We start from the raw sequence: 20,554 nt of genomic DNA on the forward strand, positions 1-20,554 counted from the left end.
TAAATACATTAAAATTTTATCCTACCTGATAATTTATCAAGCCAAAAATAGCAACTTTTTGCTTGATATATTTTGATTACTCCTGATTACTGAATCTCTTTAATACCTTTGTTTATTGTTTCCTCTTTGTTAGCTATTTAAAAATCTTTAAATCATTATCAAACTATTTGTTTAACAAGAAATTCCACTCCTGGTTTCATACCTAAAGAAAACAAAAACACTAATTTGAAAAGATACAACCCCTCCCCCAAATGTTGATAGCAGCATTACAGTAGCCAAAATATGGAAGTAACCTAAGTGTCCATCAACAGATGAACAGATAAAGATGTGGTACACACACACACACAGAGGAATATTACTCAGCCATAAAAAGAATGAAATTCTGCCATTTGCAACAACATGGATGGACCTAGAGGGTATTATTACGCTTAGTGAAATAAGTCAGACAGAGAAAGACAAATATTCTACACTATCACTTATATGTAGAACATAAGATATAAAACAAATAAATGAATATAATAAAAAAGAAACAGACTCATAGAACAAGTGGTTACCGGTGAGAAGAGGGAATCGGGGAGGGGCAAAATAGGAGTAGGGGATAGTACAAACTGCTATGTATAAACTAAATAAGCCACAAGGATATATTGTGTAGCACAGAAAAATACAGCTATTATTTTATAATAACTTTAAATGGAGCATAATCTATAAAAATACTGAATCACTATGCTGTACACCCGAAACTGATGTACAAATGTAAACCAACTATACTTTAACAAAAACCAAAAACCAGGGACTTCCCTGGTGGCACAGTGCTTAAGAATCCGCCTGCCGGTGCGGAGGATCCAGGTTTGATCCCCGGTCCGGGAAGATCCCACATGCCGAGGAGCAACTAAGCCTGTGTACCACAACTACTGAAGCCTGTGCGCCTAGAGCCCATGCTCAGCAACAAAAGAAGCCATCACAATGAGAGGCCTGGCACCACAACAAAGAGTAGCCCCCACCTGCCACAACTACAGAAAGCCTGTGCGCAGCAAAAGACCCAACGCAGCCGACTATCAATCAATCAATCAATCAATCAATCTTTAAAAAAAAAAACAAACCCCAAAACACAAACAAAATCAACCCTCCCACCCCAAAACCCCCCCCACAAAAACTAGGGAAAAATACACAAAAAGTTGTTAGGGTTGTGAGGAATTTTTAAAAATACAAAATTTTTAAATTCCAAAAAATAAAAAATAAACTAGTTGGTGTGCCTTTCAATTGTTTTTTATTGTTTATTTTTTGTTGTGGGGAGTATTATCAAAAACTATTGGGGGGTGGGATGAATTGGAAGAACGGGATTGACATATATACACTACTATGTATAAAACAGATAACTAACGAGAACCTACTGCGTAGCATGGGGAACTATACTCAATGCTCTGTGGCGACCTAAATGGGAAGGAAATCCAAATAAGAGGGGATATATGTATACGTATACCTGATTCATTTTGCTGTACAGCAGAAACTAACATAACACTGTAAAATAACTATACTCCAATAAAAATTTTTTAAAAATTAATCTTTTTCTTTGGTGACTTTGATTGCTTATAGACTTAAAAATAAGCGGGTAAGCAGTGTAGCTGTCTGATTCCAAACCCAAGTCCATAACTGCTTTGCTCTACTGCCTTCCCATAAATTAATCTGGAAAGAATAGCCATGTTTATAACAATTAGGCTTTCCAATCAAGAAAACAGGATGACCAGAGGCACTTCTATCAAAAGGGAATATATACTTATAATGCAAACCCTTGGATTCTCCTGATGTTCTGCAACTACGCATGTCTAGATTTCCTGGTTACCCTGGCCTTGAATCACAAATATCTGCCAACAGGGCCTCTGAGATCTCACTCCTGACTTAGGTCCCTGCAGCGCCTACCCAATGCCCAGCACCTGAAGCCCACATCTCTTAGCACGGCCCTTTCTCCCAGGTGCCCTCAACTCTCCAAACAGTCCCTTACTATTCTTGAAAAGGACTGTTTCAACAAAGTAGACTTCTTACTTTGCCTAGACATTTTTGTTAATTCAGATCCACCAGCTCTACTATCTCCCTTCATTCTTTACTACCTCCCTTCATTTCAGCTCTCACCTCGCTGTACACACAGGATGCTCACCCCATTGTTTCACAAACACATGCTCAGCCAGACCTTGTTCCTCAAGAGGCTGGTCCTTTCTTGGTGTCTCTGTTCCTGACACGTGCAGTGTTTTAGTTTTCTGGTACTCAGACTATGGTTCTTCACCTTTTTCTGGATGAGAATTTGATGGGAGCCATGGCCTCTCTCCATTACAAAAGATTTGGAACTCCATTTCAGGGCATGCATAGACCCCTTGAAGCCTCGGACCAACTTAGGTTAAGAATTTCTAAATCTGTCCTGTACCATATGGTTGCCACTAACCACAGGGGACTATTTAATTTTAAATGAAACAAAATTTAAAATTCAATTCTTCAGTCTACAAGCCATGAATCAAGCGTTCAAGATCCACATGTGGCCAGTGGCTACCACAAAGGCCAGTGCAGATACAGAACATCTCCTTCACCGCAGAGTGTTCTATGGCACAGTCTGCTACTACAACCCAAACACAGAATACAGCACAGCCATGAGTAAGGACGAAGCAGCCTGCTGATACACACTCTCCACAACAATGAATTAATAAACACACACACACACCCTCTCGCTTGCATGTGCATGGAAAAACCTGACAGGTTTTTTTTTTCCTATTACCTATTTCAGGTAATGGCAGAGGGGGAAATTTCCACTTCATTTTGTATATACCCCTGGGTGTTTTAAATATTTAGTTTCCTAGGCTGGTATATCTACATCCCTGTCTAAACTAAGAGCTTGGCTTCTACTCCATGGAATACAGAATGTGGAGCAGAGGCGGCAGGGAGATTCCTATCCTCAGTTACCCCAACTCCAAGGGTCAAGGCTCTGTCCCACCCCACCCGACAAGCACCACCATGAATGCTTACTTTCTCTGCAGTCCGGTTCCAGACAGTCACTGTGTGACCCATTTTTAGCAAGTTGGAGACGATGCCACTTCCCATGAGGCCAAGGCCCAAAAATCCTATCCTGAAAAAGAGAGAGACTGATCAAAGTGGGTGGTGGGCTGGGGGAGGACAGGGTGAGACCCTGAATGCCACACAGGTTCTGCTTCCTCATAAACCCGGGGAACCTCACCTCAGACCACAAGGAACACTGCTCTGTGGTGTGCTGACACCACAACTGCAGAGCTGGCGGTAGTGCAGGCAAAGCGTGCCTTTTCTTATGTCACTGTTCAAAAGTGTTTGTAAGTTTAAACAGGCATTTCTAAACCCTGAACTGCCAGTGCAAGAAGTATGACTCATATGGTTTACGGCAAATCTTTCAAATCATTTCCTTGTTGCTTTGATAGAAGGTCTGAGCTTACAATTCCGTTACAGCGAGAAAGCAGACATTTATCTCCAGATCTTGCAACAGTTCCCGATCAGCCACCTCAAGTGCTAGGCCTTGAGATGCCAATTTAAAGCACCTCGGGATCCACGACAAGTTGATGGGAGCAGTGAGTGCAGAGCCAGCCACCTCCCCCGTTTGCAGGAGTCGGCACGCTGGTGCTCACTGCCCTCGCCTGGCTCCACGCCCTGCACCACCTTTGTACTCTTCGCGCCGTCAGCAGGGATGGGCTTTGCCCGCTTCTTCAAAGCCTCACTTGAGCTTTGGAACCAATCTTTCCTGGCACGTGGATGCTTCTCCTGACCCTCTCTCCCCGTTGCTGCTCTACCCTGGCCAGTCCTTCTTTGCCCTCACACCACGCCTTCTCACTGCAGGCCCATTATGATCCTTCCGTGACTGAAACACTCAGGTGGATGGTATGTTCTGCTTCCCTTCCCTTCCTACAGCTTGCTCCTTCTTTCCCCTAGAACTTGGCTATTAGCTGCTACATGCTTTTACAGATGATTTTTATCTTGCCGAAGTGTCTCTTCTTGGTTCTTGCACTTCCTTCTCTCTCCTTGCACCAGACATGGCTAAACAATGCCTCTTTCCTTATTGCCTCATGTTCTTGTCTTTGGCTTGTGATTCTCTCAGCTCTAAGATACTCTGAAGCTTCTTCACTTTGACCTGTGTTATTCTTTCAGTATTTTCAGTCTCCTGGGAGTCCTATCTGCAGCCACCTTTGCAAACTGGCTCAGAGGTTCCCCTATCCTTGCTGGAATATGCACTCTCATACTCTTCATCCCAGCCTGCTCTAAGTCATTTGAATCAAATGTTGAAAATGGAACCCACCACCTTCCTCACCAAATGGCACCCTTGACCGTTAAGTTTTAAGCCGAAGCTTAAAAACAAGGAGGTATCTTCTGTCATTCATAGCTATTTGCATAGTGTAAGTTTTCCCTATGATTCTAAATCATGACAAACTAATTCTCTTTCCTTTTCTTGGTGTACCAGGACCCCCAGAAGACCTGGGGATAAAATTTATGCATTTTAAACATAGCGATTGACAGTCCCTCATGGTGTCCTTGAGGCAAGATGAAAAACGTGGACCAGGTGGATTGGGTACGATGCAGCTGGTCTGCTCTGTAGTTGGCTTTACACTCATGTTAAAAAAGGGTTTGACTGATGGCGGAAAACAGTGGACTCTGCCCTCAGCCTGGAGTTGGACTTTTTAAAAAGGCCAACACAATCACCATTAATTTAATGGGTAACGCCCATTCCTCCTTTTATTAGCATACAATATGCCTCTAGCTCCTTCACTCCACAAAGGAAATTCATCAAACATAACTGGTAGAACAAGTGGTTCCAACAGCACAAAAAGTGATGAATAATGTAAAAGACATACTGTTTTTAGTCTGAGAAAGAACCGTATGGGAGACACAGATGGGAGATTCAAACTTAGCTATGTTCTTCAAGAGAATGCTCCTTCTTCAAGAACGCTTTTCATCAACACAACTGGCTGTCAGAATTGAGGCAAAGGTGAGTGTGGATGCAAGCAAAGGCCTGGGGACCACAGTCAAGTCCCCCACCTGTCTGGGTGGGTCGGAGGGCAACAGGCAGGTGCACAGTAAGGACCGGGAGATGACAGCAGGGAGAGCTGGGGAAGGCAGGACAACCGGCTGCCTCCATCTCTCGCCCCCCGCCCCTACCAGGGCCAAGGTCAGTGGCTCTTAAAGTGTGGTCTCCTGATGAGCAGCAGCAGCCACCTGGGAATTTGTCCACCCCAGACCTATTGACCAAGAAACCCCAGGGGGTGGAGCCAAGCAACTGGTGCTTTATGAGGAGCCTTCCAGGTAATTCTTGTTTTGTTTTTTAAAAGTTAGCTGTTTATTTATTTTTTCGCCATGCCACAAGGCTTGTGGGATCTTAGTTCCCCAACCAGGGATCAAACCCAGGCCCTCATCAGTAAGAGCATGGAGTCCTAACCACTGAACTGCCAAGGAAGTCCCCAAGGTGATTCTGAGGCACAGGAAAGTCTGAGAATCACTGACCCAAGTGTTCTCTGCTTGGAGACTCACCAATGAGCACTAAGTGAAATCCACAGTACATTTATAGGGCAGCTTCTGTCTCCTACAAGTCAAATTACTCCCAGGCAAATCATTAAGAATTACAACTTTCCCTCTCTTTCCCTTTAGTCCCAGCAATGGCTGGGACACAACCCTTAACAAGCCACCTTGAAGTCACCCTCTGGCCCCAGCGGAACCAGAGGCATAGGAAGCCTTTTCATCGAAGGTCCTACTTTTTGTCTGTGGGCGTGATGCTGCCATTCACAGCCGTGCTGTCTGCTGCCTGGATGGAGGTGGACCCAGTCTCCTAGCAAAAGGAAACACAAGTCATTAGGTCAGCCTGCCCACGCGAAGCCCTGGTGAAAATAAAAATGAGGAGGTGTGGAACCAACGTACCTCCTCACATATTTTCAACTTCTTTGTGATTGCCTGGTAACAGACAGCTGGCTAATAAAGAAGGAGTGAAAAAACCACTTATTAAACTGAACATTTAACCAGTGCTCGTTGCGATTTCCCTATTAAGGTTAGGCCCAAAGCGGGAAGTTAACATCAAAAACTTATTTGGTGTCCGACTTTACTGAACTCCGAACCACACATGAAAAGTTAACGTTTATCACTTCACTCAGGTATCACGGAGCTCTACAAGGTGCTTTTGCTGATGATGGCATTGAAAATCAGAAGTGTTAAGTCACGTGCCCAGAATTATAAACCTGGTCAGTGTAACTGGGCTTGGAATCCAGATCTGTCCAACTCCAAGGCCACACACCATCAGCAGATCCTATCAGGGCTCAGCCTAACCGATGGCCCTGTAGACACTTGGGGAAACTCCCCCCACACCCCCAGGGGTGATGGAGATTGCCTCCATCCAGCAACACTGGCTACCTTGTGGGTGGTCGACAGCTCCTGAGGTTTGATTTCTGTCCTACACTCTGAAGGCAACCACAAATGTCTCAACCACAAAGCCATTAAGTTTTAAAGGCTCTTTGGGGTTCATTTTTAATCTTAACAATGCCTGATTCATGAGTGGTCCTCTATGTGACTTTTAAACTTAACTAGTTGCTCTGGGCAGCAGTACAGCCAGAGCCTAACTTTTCAGACTAGGGTGAGGTTCTAAAGGAGCAGGACTCTCCCCTCAGGCCAGCTCCTGACCAAGGATCAAGAATCTCAAAGAACTTACCTTCTCAGTTTGGCTGAGTAGGAAGTGATGGAAATGAGGGTCTGCATCTTTAACAGGCTGAAACCAGAAAATGACTTAATAAAACAAGTTATCTTCCACCAAAGGTCACCTCCTTCCACCTGATAACCAGCCTCTCCTCTGGCTGAAACACCTCTGGGAGCTGGGTTCCATTCTTACAACTGCCTGAAAACTCTTCTCCCATTGCTGGTCTAAGCCTTTTATAAATAATGCCCATTTCAACTGGAGGAAAACTGGCTACGAATGGAAAAGAATGAATGTTTCTGCCAGGTTGGTATATAAATTATTCCCAAACACTGTGGGAAAATACTTAAAAAGCCTACTAGCATTTTTTAAATTCAGCATTCACCAGTCACTTCAGATGACCTGCAGAACAAGCCAAATTCTTAGACTTTTCCGATCTTAGGATTCTGGCCCACGTGTGCCTGGTGCCAGTGAAGATCAATATTAACAGAAATGAGGAGGCAATGACTGCAGGACTTTCAAGGCTTTTCCTAAGTAGGCCCTGCAACAGGGGAATGGCACATCTACCCCAAGGATAAGGTAGTATGCAGCCACCAGACACTGAACCTATATATACAGTGAAAGGGTGTTTGTACCAAGGAGAAAATATCTGCAGAATGATTCCACTTTTGTGAAAACCAACACTACTCCCCAAAGTAAAAACTGTAACATGGGTATGTGATTACATAAATGATGATTAACTGGGTGCTCCAAAGGGTCTGGAGTGAGTTACATCAAACAACAGTGAGCATGCCCCAGGGTGGAGACCAGTGCTGTTTAATTCATTCACTTCTGTACTGTTTGGCAATTAAAAAAAGTCTCATACACAAGCAAAGGGGGAAAAGGAAAAGCACACCACACAGGCCAGGAAACCAGCTCTGAGGCTGGGCTTGTCCTGGCCCATGGAGAGGTCATTACCTCGCTCACGGTCGGCTGCCATTTAAACGCGGCCATGGGTCCGGCCATCATCCCCTTCACGGTACTAGACTCGGGGATGGTGAGATCCTACAGAGGGAAAGGCAGATCGTTAAAACACTGTGGCACCTCAGGAGCAGTTGTCTTCCTGCCTAACACGGGGAGCACCTCTTCACTGTTCTGCTCCCTTTAGTCACACTCCACCCCGAACTAGCCCTAGCCAGCTCCATGGTCTCCCCAGGCACGGCTCTGATGACTGTCCATCAGGAGAGACAGGGCAAGTCCTTGTCAACACAGAGGGAGCATTTCTCTTCTCTGTTCTAGAAATAACAAATGTGTTCCTGTGCCAAAATTTCACAAGGATGGAGGTAACTGGAAAGCCTAACGGTGATGTGATCTGTAGTGTGGTAAGCGGGTCACAGAGAAAATTCCTTTAATGTTGAACAATGAACATTAAGAAAACAGTACTGGTTTCAGAAATGCACCATATATCGAAAAAACTAAGAAAGCCACATGGTGCAGTGAGGAGATCTGCCCAGCATTTTACAGCTGCTAAGTGACAAAACCAGAATTAGAATCCGGGATGGTCAGGAGCCAGAAGCCTGCTCTCTCCCCAGACAGAAGGAAGAACTGTTTGGGCAGGGGAGTCGAGAGCTCAGTGGGGCATGCTGAGATTGCCACTAGACAGCCGAGGGGAAATGTCAGGAGGGCCACCGAGGCTGGAAGACAGCAAAAGGGGAGAGGGACATGAGGTCAGATCTGTGGCAGAGGAGCAAGAGCAAACCAGCTGTAGAGCTTTATCCCTAGACATCTGGCCTGCAGTGCAGATGCTCAAAAAAAAAAAGAGGCCCAGTGCAGTACTGCCCCAGAGAAGTTTCTGTCATGACTGACATGTTCTTTATCCACTGTCTAGTGCAGTAGCCACCAGTCATATGTCACTGTGGAGCACCTGCTGTGTGGCTAGTGTGACTGAGAAATTGGATTTTAATTTGGGTTGAATGTAAATTAATTTAAATGTAAATGGTCATCAGCCTAGTGACTTGTCTAAGGCCACAGCAACAGAACAGAGTAAGGTGAGAACACGACATAGATCTCCGTCCAGCACTGAATAAAGGCCTCGACTCCCGACTCCTTGCTCTCTGCTCGAGTTTGGATTTTAAGAGAGCCACAGACAGTCCTGTCCTGGTGGTTCATGCTCAGAGCTGCAGCTCTCAGCTCAGGACTCAGAAATAAGAACCCTAGAGCGTGCACCCCTCACACGCCTCCCACACAGAGTCTAGACACAAACCCAGCCTTCGCCTTCCCACACGTCATCGACACCCGTCATCAAGCTCAGCCTTTCCCATTAATCCTCACGGGACAGAGGATTATGGCCCAGAACAGCAATCATCTGGGGCTCTGCCCAGTTATCAGCTGGGCTACTGCACTGTTTCAGAGAGGAGCTCACCAGCCAAATGACAATTACTATAGCAACACACACTCTTTTGTGAGGAGTCCCTACAAGTAAGCCTGGCAGCAGCCCCTGGGGTTGCACTAAAACAACCACACTTGCACTGCACAAACAGGCTACTGCTAAAAAATAATAAACGTAAGATGTTCATCAAATATGTGGTGTCGCAGGCACTGTCCTAAGTGCTTGGCTTGTGTTACTCATTTAATTCTTAAAACAAACCCAAGAGGCATTATTATTTTCAATGACCAGACAAGGTAACCGAGGCAAAGGTAGTTGACCAAGGTTGCACAGCTGTAGCTAAGTCATGCAGTCATGATTTAAACTCCAGGCCCTCCTTCTAACCTCTCCTTTATACTTTCCTTTATCCAAAAAGAAGTTGTTTCTCTCCAGGGTGAGCACAGGAGTTGGTGAGATCCATAGCTTAAGATCCCAGATAGTATGAATTTGGAGAACAGTATAAAAACCTGACAGCACCGTTTTCTGTGGGTCCCCCAGAAATCAGTTCAATTGGATCAAATCAGATCATAGCCCCCTGAAAAGTTCTTCATGTACTGCACCTGGCAGTTTCTAAACTTTCTTCACCTTTGGCTGGAGGTTCCCTGCACTCATGGTCACCCAAAACTGTCCTCACAGCTACGGCTGCTCTCATCTACTGTTTTAGGTCATTTAATAGCAAGAAGGACCTTCTCTAAAGCAGAGGTTGCACAGTGGCAGCTGACAGGCTGAATCTAGTCCAGAGAGATGTTCCTTTGCACCTAAAAGTGTTTTAAAAATTTGAATTAGCTTCTAACATTTAAAATCGGAACATTTCACTTACAAAAAAAAAAATCTGTATTTCCAGCTCCTTGAGAAAAACCAGACAATTTGGCAAAACGTGGCTGGAACCCCAAGGGTTGGGCATGGCCTTCCTAGACGGCAGCCGCTGCCACCCCTAACACTCTCAGCCCAAACTCCTGTTGAACACTGCCTCCCCTTCCCCGCCTGGTCTCACTGGTGTCTGAATTTGCAAGTCTCGATCTGACGTCCAGCGTTTCATCAGAGCCTCATCACCCATCTGTCTGTGCCAGCCATCTGGCTTCTAACCCCTTGATCCTGGCTCTAACAATCTTTCCCTGTGTTTTGACAGACTACCCTCTTCGTCTCAAGTTTTCCTCCCTTTGCTTTTAAGACCCATGCAAATCTTTTTGGGAAGAAGGTGAGAGGTATGCTATTTCTGCTTTACTTCACTTTCCGTCTCTGCCCACTTCTTCCAACCCTGAGCTATGGGCACTCTCTCTGCAAAGCCAACTTCTGCCCTTCACTCTTCTCTCTCCTTGCCTTCCCATAAGACAATTGGGTCTCATGGATCCAAAGTCCTCTCTAGATATTCCCTCCCCCACATCTACATTTCCATCCTGATGTTACTGGAAGCCTCCCTGGTGGTCTAGACATCACTCCAAGTGGACCACACTCAGAACAGAACTGGTCCTCTTGCCCTGTAAGCTAGCTCCTGTCCTTACTCCACTGCTCAGAAGAAAGGCATCACGGGACTTCCCTGGTGGCGCAGTGGTTAAGAATCCACTTGCCAATGCAGGGGATGCGGGTTCGAGCCCCGGCCTGGAAAGATCTGACATGCTGCGGAGCAACTAAGCCCATGCACAACTACTGAGTCTGTGCTCTAGAGCCCGTGAGCCACAACTACTGAGCCTGAGTGCCAAAACTACTGAAGCCCATGTGCCTAGAGCCCATGCTCTAGAAGAGAAGCCACCGCAATGAGAAGCCTGTGCACCTCAACAAAGAGTAGCCCCCGCTCTCTGCAACTAGAGAAAGCCCGCGTGCAGCAAATGAAGACCCAATGCAGCCAAAAATAAAATTAAAAAATTTATTAAAAAAAAAAAAAAAAAAAGGCACCATCATTTCCCCAGGCACAGACCTGAAGTCATCTCCTTTCCCCCTTTCTCATCATCCCCATGTGTAACCAGTTACCAAATCTTATGAACTCTTCCTTTGCAGTGCCTCTCACATAGCTCCTTTCAATATTTGCTATCCACCCCCCGCCAAGGATAGCTCCTTATGAATGCACACCTGAGGTTACCCTTCTCATGGGCTTCGGGCCTTTCTTCTCTGTCCACCGTGATCCCTAAAACACAGCTTGATCCCTAACACATAGCTTGGCACACTGCCACCTCCACATTCAGCTCAAACACCTCACGGCCCCCTACTGACTCCATGATGGTGTAACACTGCTTAAGTAGACCCCCAGACTCTCCACAATCAGGTGACAACCTACCTTTACCTGTCTGCTCTCCTTCCAGTCCTCTACCAGTACTGAGACTCTGCACACCAACATTCAGCCCACATGGGCTGTGCCCTTCATTTATGGAAAGCCTTCCCTTCTCTCCTGCTCAGCCCTTTCCAGTACCAGCCCTTGCACACACTGTCTCAGGTGGACCCTTCTCCTCCCGACCATCTGGTCAAATGCTGGAGTCTTGTGTTCCTATTTCACACCCGTGCATCCAGGCTGTGCCCCTCCCCTGCTCTGCAGAATTCTTTAGGGAAGCACACAGCACAGGCCTCTATGTCCACTCAGGGGGCTGAAGCATACCGTAGAGCTCAGCTTTGCTGCATACAAAAGAAAGTCACTAATCAGAAGCTACAGAGATAAAACAAACCTTCTCATCCTTTGGGGGCCGACCCCGCTTCCGGGGACTTTGCTCTTGGGCTCTTTTCAGAGGGGACTTGGAGCCTCTCTCTGAGGAGCCTGAAGACACCCTCTTCTTTCCTTCTCCCATGTTCTTCTTCACCTTCCCTTCAGACAGGCTAAGCTTGCGCTTTTCATCACCTGAGTTTGGCCTACTTCTCTCCTCACTGGAATTACGCCGATTCTTGTCATCAGCAGAATTGTGGGATGATGTCTGAAAGTTTAATAATAATAATGATAACCACCACAACAGCCGCCACCATCACTACCACTGTTTACATGAGCCACGCCCTGTGATAAGTGCTTTACGTGCATTATCCACACAACAACCCTATGAAGTAGGCTCTGCCGTCATCTCCAGTTACACTTGGGGAAGTGGATTAAAAAAATTCATCATGCCCACAGTCCGAAAACTGGACTTACACCCAGGCAGTGGATATATCCTAGAGGCCATGCTCCTAAACTCCATGCTATAAAAGGGTGAAGGCCTGTGAACTCAAATGCTGAGATACTTCTCCTGGGTCCAACCGACTTTCCTAAAAGCAACAATCTATTTCAGAAAGGTCAGCCACATGCATGGAGTTTCAAGTTGATCAGCAAAATGCTGATACCTTAGAATTGAAGTAGCTCTCTCTCCACTGGCATTTCACAAGAATAGAGTTTCGGGTTCGGGCAATATTTAATCTGTTAGTTACTATGCAAAAATAACCAGTCTGGAGTTGGCATAAAGTGAGAATCGTGGAGCCTCTCACCTGGTCTTTCCCTTTGGCTCTTCTGAGGAACTCTTCTACGGCATCCACAGCTTGCTGGAATCGTTTTCCCTTGTTAATCTTTATCATTTCCTCCTTATGTGCATGATACGGCTTGAGCTGTTCCACTTTGATCCAGGCACTGGCAAAAAACATACAGAGAAAGGATATGATCCGCACTGCCTATGTCCAAAACTATCAAAGACCTCACCCCAGCAGAATGCAAGTATCTGTTTGGTTTAACTGGACTTTGAAACAGGCCTGCCATTTTTTCAAAACATGCTACTGAGCACCCCAAACTCCTGAGCCCAGAAGTATGTTTTCTTCAAACAAGTCAAACAATTACCATCAAAATCAGCATCCTCCAAATAAAATCACTGTGTTGCAGGTTATTTCCGCTCTCGTTTACCAGCCTCCATGCTGAAACACACTCTGCCAGTAGCTCAGGAAAGAGGAAACCTGTAGATGCGCTCCCATTCTCACGACACAGTAAAAATGGCCCCACGCGGATCCCAGGGAATCAGGGCTCTTGGAAGCATTATCAACCACAGCAGCATCACTGCCCATCAACACCCTGAGCCAGACTGATGACCTGTCAATCCACTGAGAATCTGGGATGCTACAAGGGCTAAAGAAAGGCAACATACTCAAAAATCTGCTGCTCCTACAAATGTTTGTGCCCTTGGGGCCTACATTTGTTCATTAATGATTGTACCCAGGGCTACTAAACCACAAAAAACATGTGACACATGGTTTGAACAAGGGCAGCAGTCACAAAAGGAGGCTTTTAAAAACAAGATTCTGCTTGCAATAAAAGCTAGAGGAACACTCTTCCGATTTTTAATTCCTACCACCAATGCATAATACATGAAAATGAAAAAAGCCATCCACTCTGGAATAACTGGCCTACCATACTAACCTGCACAAATCTGCCCCAGCTGGCTTTTGTGGTTCCCCTAAATGACATTGTTTCCAGAATACCAGTATAACGGAGAGAATTTTATACGCTTGGTAAGATAAGAGTTAATTTACATATTTTTACCCTGTAATACTCAGAGGTTTCATAGCATAACCTTCAGAAAAGGTGGTCAGGTCAAGGATATAGAAACTGGGCTGTCACATTAACTTGGGGTTCCTTCTTTTAGAGAAAGCTAGAGAATATTCACTAATAACAGTAAAAGTGCTAACTTCTGTACATAAAAATTGTGCTGCCAACCCAGCAACAGCCACCTGTGCTTTGAGTGGTTGTGCTAATGGTTGTGACGCTGGGTCTGTATAAACACAAACTCTGGAACCATCCATCAGTCTGCAAACTAGGACTAGGCACGTTATCTATGTGTAAAAAGACTAGAGAGAAACAGTGAACAGGCACTCCGACCCTGGTCTCACTGCACAGAGCTCCAATGAGATGAGGTAAGCAGGTACCTTTCTGGTGACCAACTCATCTTGAAGTTTGAAATTGGATACAATAGACCCAATGGGTCCAATCTATAAGGAGGAAAAATGGAATTAAATTCTGACCCCATTATATTTAAGTGTCTTTATAGTGTTTCTAAGGACAAACCATCACAGCAATCAGATGAAAAGCCAGACATGCCCTGAAAAGCAAGTCAAACTTTCAAATTAATTGGCAGCTCTGAGGTGACACAAGTATCAGTGATGAAGCTTAAAGACCCACAGTCCTCAGGAGAGGCCTCCTCCCTCTCTGAGCTTCAGGTCAGAAGCTGAGACCTGCACAAGTTCCTAGCATAAGATGGACAGGGTGGTTTTTATCGAGCCCCTTGAGATGGGACAAGAGACTCTAAGAATCCCAATCCCTAACTTCCTCTTGCTCAGCCCCTTCCATGAACCCCTGATTCAAAGTAAGTGGAAAGGTGAGGACATCTGTGGAGGAAGCACCAAAAAAATCCATGCCTAACTTTTCCCGGAAGAATTTTAAGTGGATTACTGATTTCTACCAGGAGAACAGTATAGTCAAAATTCACTCATCCTAAATAAAGACTGGCATTTGAGATACGAAAATGAAATTTTCCTCTCTTATAACCATCTTTAAAAAATGAAAATAGTTTGCTAAAAGAACTGACAGTATAAATATGACTTCAAGAGGTTAAATGCATGAAATGTTAATCTGCTTAAGAAATCAACCTCTTGCTGGAGAAACATTCTGTCACATCAGAAAAACAGTAAATAAAAAGCCAGCCCAGCAAAGCCCTAGGAAGATTACCTCTTGAAAGCAAGACAAATTGAAATTCACTTTGGCCATCTCAATTTTTTTCTCCAAAGGCTATATTGCAAAACTGTCTCATTAAAAAGGGCATACTTCTCAGCTGGAGCTTCAGTAAGGCTCCACTCTCCATTCACTGAGGCCCATAAGGCAGCACCTGGCATGCAACTGTTACTCAATAATCACCTAATAAATGACGCCTTCCAGGCACCTTCGGAGGCTGGATTGCCAGCCTCTGGGTTAAACAACGTATGGCTGTGGAGGCTTTTTGTGGTTGTTGCTGTTGTTTGTATGTTTTTAAAGTGACTGTTCTGTTTCTTTGCTTGATATAAGCTGTAACTTTTAATTTCCCTCTTAACATGCTCCCAATGCCTAGATGGAGCTGTACTTCTTTCCAACCAATCTGCTGTGGGCTGGGAAGTCAAAAAAAATTAGGCTTAGTCAAGTTGTGGCTAACGAACCAGCTTTGCTTCTCTATACAAGAAAGTTAATTACACACTGTAGAAGTAAATGCCCGAAAACAAGCTAACTGGCAATCAGTGAGGCCATCACAAAGAATGAAATGGAAGGTCCCTTAAGATACCTGGCTAAGTGGAAAACATCAAGGTACAGAGCAGTGTGTAAAGACGAGGAAAAAGGAACATGTCACTTCCTGATGATGCATGCGGTATCTCTGGAGGGACTCGCCATAAGAAACTAGTATAATTGGATGCCTACGGGCCAGAAACGGGGTGGCTGAGGGATGAGGATGAATGCAACTGTTTCGACGGTTTACAGCTTGATTTGGGAGGAAACCATAAATATCTATTATTTTTTAAAAAACATATCAACAATAAAGGCCTCTGCTGTAGCACACAGGCTACTCTGACTGCCCATAGAGCTCTCCCCCATGACTTCCTTGTGTAGGTCTGCTCAGGTGGGTAGCTACTGCCTTGCTGCTGGTGTAAGTGCACCTGTAACACGGTCAAGTGCAGCAAACTTACCCTGGTATTCTGATACACTTCTGATGAAATGAGAATGCCTTTCATTTGAGAATATAAAACTTCTATTAAGCCACCCTCCGATTATACACTCAAAATGAATTTAAAAACCTCACATTTCAAACACTTCCATAATTCTGACCTGCCTTCCCCTTAAATTAAATCTAAACTATGTAGGTATCATAGTAAAGAAGGCAGTCTATGAACAATCTCAAACACCCTCACCTATGGGTGTCAGACTTCACAGAAACAATGCCCTGGGCAGGAGAGAGCGCGTGTGCACACACACAAGCATAGCCCACAGGTGAGAACAAGGAAGGGGTCAGAGATGTGTTCCTTCTCCATCTGGATTTGGTGAGTACTGTAGTACTTGGTAAATAATTTCTATGCTTGCCCCTCCCCTCTAAACCAAAGAAAGAGGCTGAGGATTACTAAGGTGTTACAGGTCCAAGTCTAAGCTATTCAGAAATCAAGACATTCGAAAAAATGCAAATCAAGAAACAAAACAACCAAAAATGCCATAAAACAAATAACTAACAATTTCAGTTAATTTTAAGCAACTGATTATCATACAGACATCAACAAAGACTTGCAGACAAGATAGATTTAGAAGATTTCTGTTCCCAAACCTTGAAAACATACCCAAATGCTGGATAAGGCTCTCAAGCTGCACTGCCAACGCCAACATGGCCAGCCACTTCTCATGCATGACACCTGCTGCTGGGGTCCACTGCCTTAGCCACGAAGAGTCACCTGTAGGACAGGAACTGCTGCTGGCACTGGCGGGGGTAGAATCTGCTCAGCGCTCTCTAGGATTGCTACTGTCCAGCTCTGGCAGAGGGACACTGCTGGCTCAGTCCAAACACTGGAGCAGTGGCTCCCACTATCCGTTTGGCTCAATTCTCCAATCATTACATGGTGCTGGAGGCAGGGAAAGTGCGTCAATTGGGTGCCAGGTGAAAAAAAAGGGGATGCTCAGATGGTTCCAACCCACTGTGCTTCTAATTTGAGCCACAGACTTTTCTAGAAGTTACTTCAGCACTCACCCAGACACCTCACAGCCAGCTTGTTCCACCTTATACCTGGCTTGATGTAAAAGTTACCTCAGGCTGGGACCTTCGACATCTTATCATTTAAATCCTTAAGTTTCCTGCCTCTCAGTTTCTACATCTGTTGAAAAATAAGAACCAGAACAACTACCTTGTTTCCTGAAAGAGCTATTGTGAGGATCAGATGCGAAGACTACCATAGAAACTCTGAGGTAGTTGTCTGGGATTTGCCCATTGTTTGCCTATGGTATTCTTTAAACTGATTTGTTTCTGGTGGTTTTTTGAGTACCTGCAAACTAAATGAACTCCTTCCATTCTGCCATTCACGTCCACTGATGAAACTTTTAAACCCTGAGCTCAGTTTCTACTCTGATGAGCAATCACCTGTTCAAGGTGGGCCATCATGCGCCTGAGACCTAATCTTTGGCTGTGGTCATGTGGTGGAGTTAGCAAAACTACACTGAAGTTATTTTCCCCTCTGAATTTTCATGAAATAGAAAAGGATTGTGGGCAATTCCCATGTAGCCACCTAGGCTCAGCTGGATCCAGCATCTTGCTAAGTCCTTCCCCTCACAGGGGAGGCTAGTTGGGAAGGTCTAGTCCTCTCTTCCTTTTCATGAGGGGGAGTGAAGTCAGGAATGAACTACGTTGCCATCCTGGTGACATCACCCCCTGGTCCTCTCTTCCTGGTTCCCTCTTCCAGTGGAAAGTTAACATAATTTGCTAGATGTTTTGGAAGAGGAAGAGAGACAGAGAAATCAGGTTTCTAAAAGATTGAAATCACCATTTATCTGAAGGAGCTGCCCTTTTTACTCTTTAATGAAGGTCAATGATTAACATAAAAATCACATCTCTATATATTTTTCATTGAGTAGCATGTCAGTTTTGAAACTGAACATCCCTGATTGAATCCTATGTTCCTCAGGAATACAAGAACATCCTCACTGGGTCAGAACATGTCCACCGAGGTCAGGGCCCAGTGACCAATAGAGCCTCTAGGATGTGCCAGGAGCATACGACCCTCTCCCCAGCAACAAGCATTAAAGGTGAGGCACAGTCCAGTCTCTGCTATAGCCTCTTACGGCTTTGCCTGTCACAAAGTAGTTCTCATCCCTAAAAAGTCCACTTGCATTTCCTGTCTTAGCTGTCTCACATAGTCCTCCTTATATACATCCTAAGCGCATTTATTCTACTCACAGTGCCCCTTGTTGAAACACCTGAGGATTTATGAACAAGTCAGTGTTTATCTCCTTAAGGCCACTCATTATTTCACCAATTCTGATCATGTTCTTTTCTCAGTCTTTGCTTTTTCACATTAAAGAGTCCTTTCTTTCACCTGACTTAGTCCCCTTTCCTGATGCTAATTCCATCAGATCCCATTTGGAGGATAGGCTAGACAGCACACAGTACTCCTGGGGAGGTGTGATATAGTTTTTACATAAAGGTGGAACTATGTAAAAATAAGAAAAAAGAGTAACAAAAACAAAACTAAACCAACCAAACAAAAAAGGTGGAACAATGTATTGTTTTTTGTTCAAAGCTTTATGGTCAAAAGAGCAGACCTGGCTGACATCCTTCGGAATCTCCAACTCTCAGATGCCTTTCTTTTCAAACACAGATCCTCCCCACCCTGCTCTACCATGGGCATAGTCTGTCTTTCTCTCTTTTTCCTTACTTAAAGCCACATGCTTCTTATCAGCATTTTTTCTTTTGTAACAGATCTATACCCTGACCTGACATTTGTTGAACACCTGCTCTATGCCAACCAATACTATAAGTAAGTGATGCTACTTCTTCATGACTACAAGGTAGGGGATCTTATCCCCACATGTAGACAAGGACACGAGGCTTAGAAAAGTGAAACATCCGAATCACAGAGCAGGCAAAACTGGTATCTAATATACATTAGGCCGGCAACAATCCAGAGCTCTTTTCCCAAAGTAATTCCCTGCTACCAAACAATCTGGAGATTTTGCCTTGAGATAATACAAAGATTCTAAATAAAATCTGCCTTAGCACTGATCACTAAGAACCCTTCTCCCTTTAGAGACATGCTGTAGATCCTTACCCTTTGTTTCTTTTCACTAAGGCAACTGCTTAGCTACAAAAAGTTAACATGTTAGTCCCATGGTAACTTAATCTTTAAATGGCTTTTTTGTGGAACACTATCAAGGAAGTTCAGAAGGCTAAAGATATTGTATCTAGCCACTGCCATGTATCCACTTGCTTATGAATCCCTTCAAAGATCTTTAGTTAGAAATCACATCATCACCACCACCACCTTACTGTGTCCAGTAAGCATATCCTTTCCTAGCTGAGTGCTGAGATTTGCTCAGCTCCAATTTTCTGTGTCCTATTTGTAGTATTTCTTATCTACAGGGACCACAGTTTATTCTTCTAGCCTTCCAGCATTTTAAACAATATCATAGGGACTTCCCTGGTGGTCCAGTGGTTGAGAATCCACCTTCCAATGCAGGGGACACCGGTTCCATCCCTGGTTGGGGAACTAAGATCCCACATGCCGCACGCCACAACTAGAGATCCTGCATGCCACAACTAAGACCTGATGCAGCCAAAAATAAATAAATAAATAAATAAATAATTTAAAAAATGATCATAAAACCACAACAACTTTCAGGTCTCCTATAAGCTGATTAACTCCCCACTTTCTATGATTTCCCATTTTTGTGTTTCAGACTTGTGTACTTTGTCATTTAACTAACCAAGTTGGGCCACCCACGTTGCCCCTGTTCTCCGCAAGCACAAGTTCTTTACCTCATGCAGGAAGGCTCTCTCTGTCCACACATCCAACTTAACTCCCAGTGGTTTACAGTAGTATCCCCACTGCCTGGAATGTCCTTAGTATTCCTGCCTGTCTAAACTCTAGTCATCCTCCAGAGTTTGATCCAAATCCCATTTCACCCAGCAGCTTTCCTTGACCTAGCTGTTCTCTGCTGATCTCTCCTTATTCTAGAACCCTTTAATACTAACTCTACACATCCCTCATTCTGCACTTAATCCCATCTGAAATGTTTATGTCTTGTCACCTGAGTTCCTGGAAGATGGGGACCACAGCATTTGCTTTCCTGAAAGTACCCTTTGGTGTCCAGCAGTGTGGAGTGTGGCTGCACAAGCAGTTCTTGTTTTATGTATCTAGATAATCTTTCTTGTGAAATTCACGGCATTATCAGAATATTCCGTCTTCCAGATTGTCTCTGACTCTCACGGCTCTGGGCCAGTGACCCCCCTTGAAATACTGCCACCAAAAGGCTGCTGAATTGGTTTGTGACAAGAATCAGGGCTGGGTATGTCAGTATGTGTGTATGAAGGAAGACATGCCATGCAAACTCTAAACCAGGACAAGTGCTCTGATGCATAAACTTGCTGGTGAAGAATACTGTTTGTGAGAGATTTTCCTATGAAATATATATCGCTTTCTAGAAACATCTATTTCAATGCTTGGTATTAGATATATCAGAAAAGTCACAGGCATTTTTCAAACCCAAAGATAAATTTTCCTGTAAGAATCATAAATAGAAATACAACTACTTAAATCAAACCATCTAGATAGACCCAGGCAATCAACCTGATGGAGTGATGAGAAAGCTAAACAAGTCCCTGGAAACTCAAATACACATTCTTCGCTTCACTGTGATTTCTTATACGGCCTACCAAAGAATCTCAAATTAATATTCCTGATTTCAACTCTAGAACAAATTTGGTTAAAAAGCTTTACTATTACAACACTAGATCAAATCATCTAGTTTTACAAGAACAAGACTAAACAATTAC

At 44.4% G+C, this 20,554-nt stretch overlaps 1 protein-coding gene across 6 annotated transcripts in view; it reads right to left on the reverse strand.

The window, feature by feature from the left end:
• The window catches only part of GLYR1 (glyoxylate reductase 1 homolog), a 31,025-nt gene that overhangs the window by 7,731 nt on the left and 2,740 nt on the right, over positions 1-20,554 (reverse strand). For 5 of the 6 annotated variants that reach the window (XM_057747761.1, XM_057747760.1, XM_057747763.1 and 2 more), the window contains 7 exons: positions 12,513-12,651; positions 11,732-11,974; positions 7,631-7,717; positions 6,692-6,748; positions 5,911-5,961; positions 5,748-5,821; positions 3,010-3,109 (listed from right to left, as the gene is read on the reverse strand). In XM_057747761.1, coding sequence (XP_057603744.1) covers positions 3,010-3,109; positions 5,748-5,821; positions 5,911-5,961; positions 6,692-6,748; positions 7,631-7,717; positions 11,732-11,974; positions 12,513-12,651 — 751 coding nt within the window. Of the gene's footprint in view, positions 1-3,009; positions 3,110-5,747; positions 5,822-5,910; positions 5,962-6,691; positions 6,749-7,630; positions 7,718-11,731; positions 11,975-12,512; positions 12,652-16,355; positions 16,756-20,554 lie in introns of those variants that run through there. The other variant, XM_057747764.1, reaches the window with a different exon arrangement.

The sequence above is a fragment of the Hippopotamus amphibius genome, chromosome 9 (assembly GCF_030028045.1).
Source record: "Hippopotamus amphibius kiboko isolate mHipAmp2 chromosome 9, mHipAmp2.hap2, whole genome shotgun sequence".
Classification (NCBI taxonomy): Eukaryota; Metazoa; Chordata; class Mammalia; order Artiodactyla; family Hippopotamidae; genus Hippopotamus; species Hippopotamus amphibius.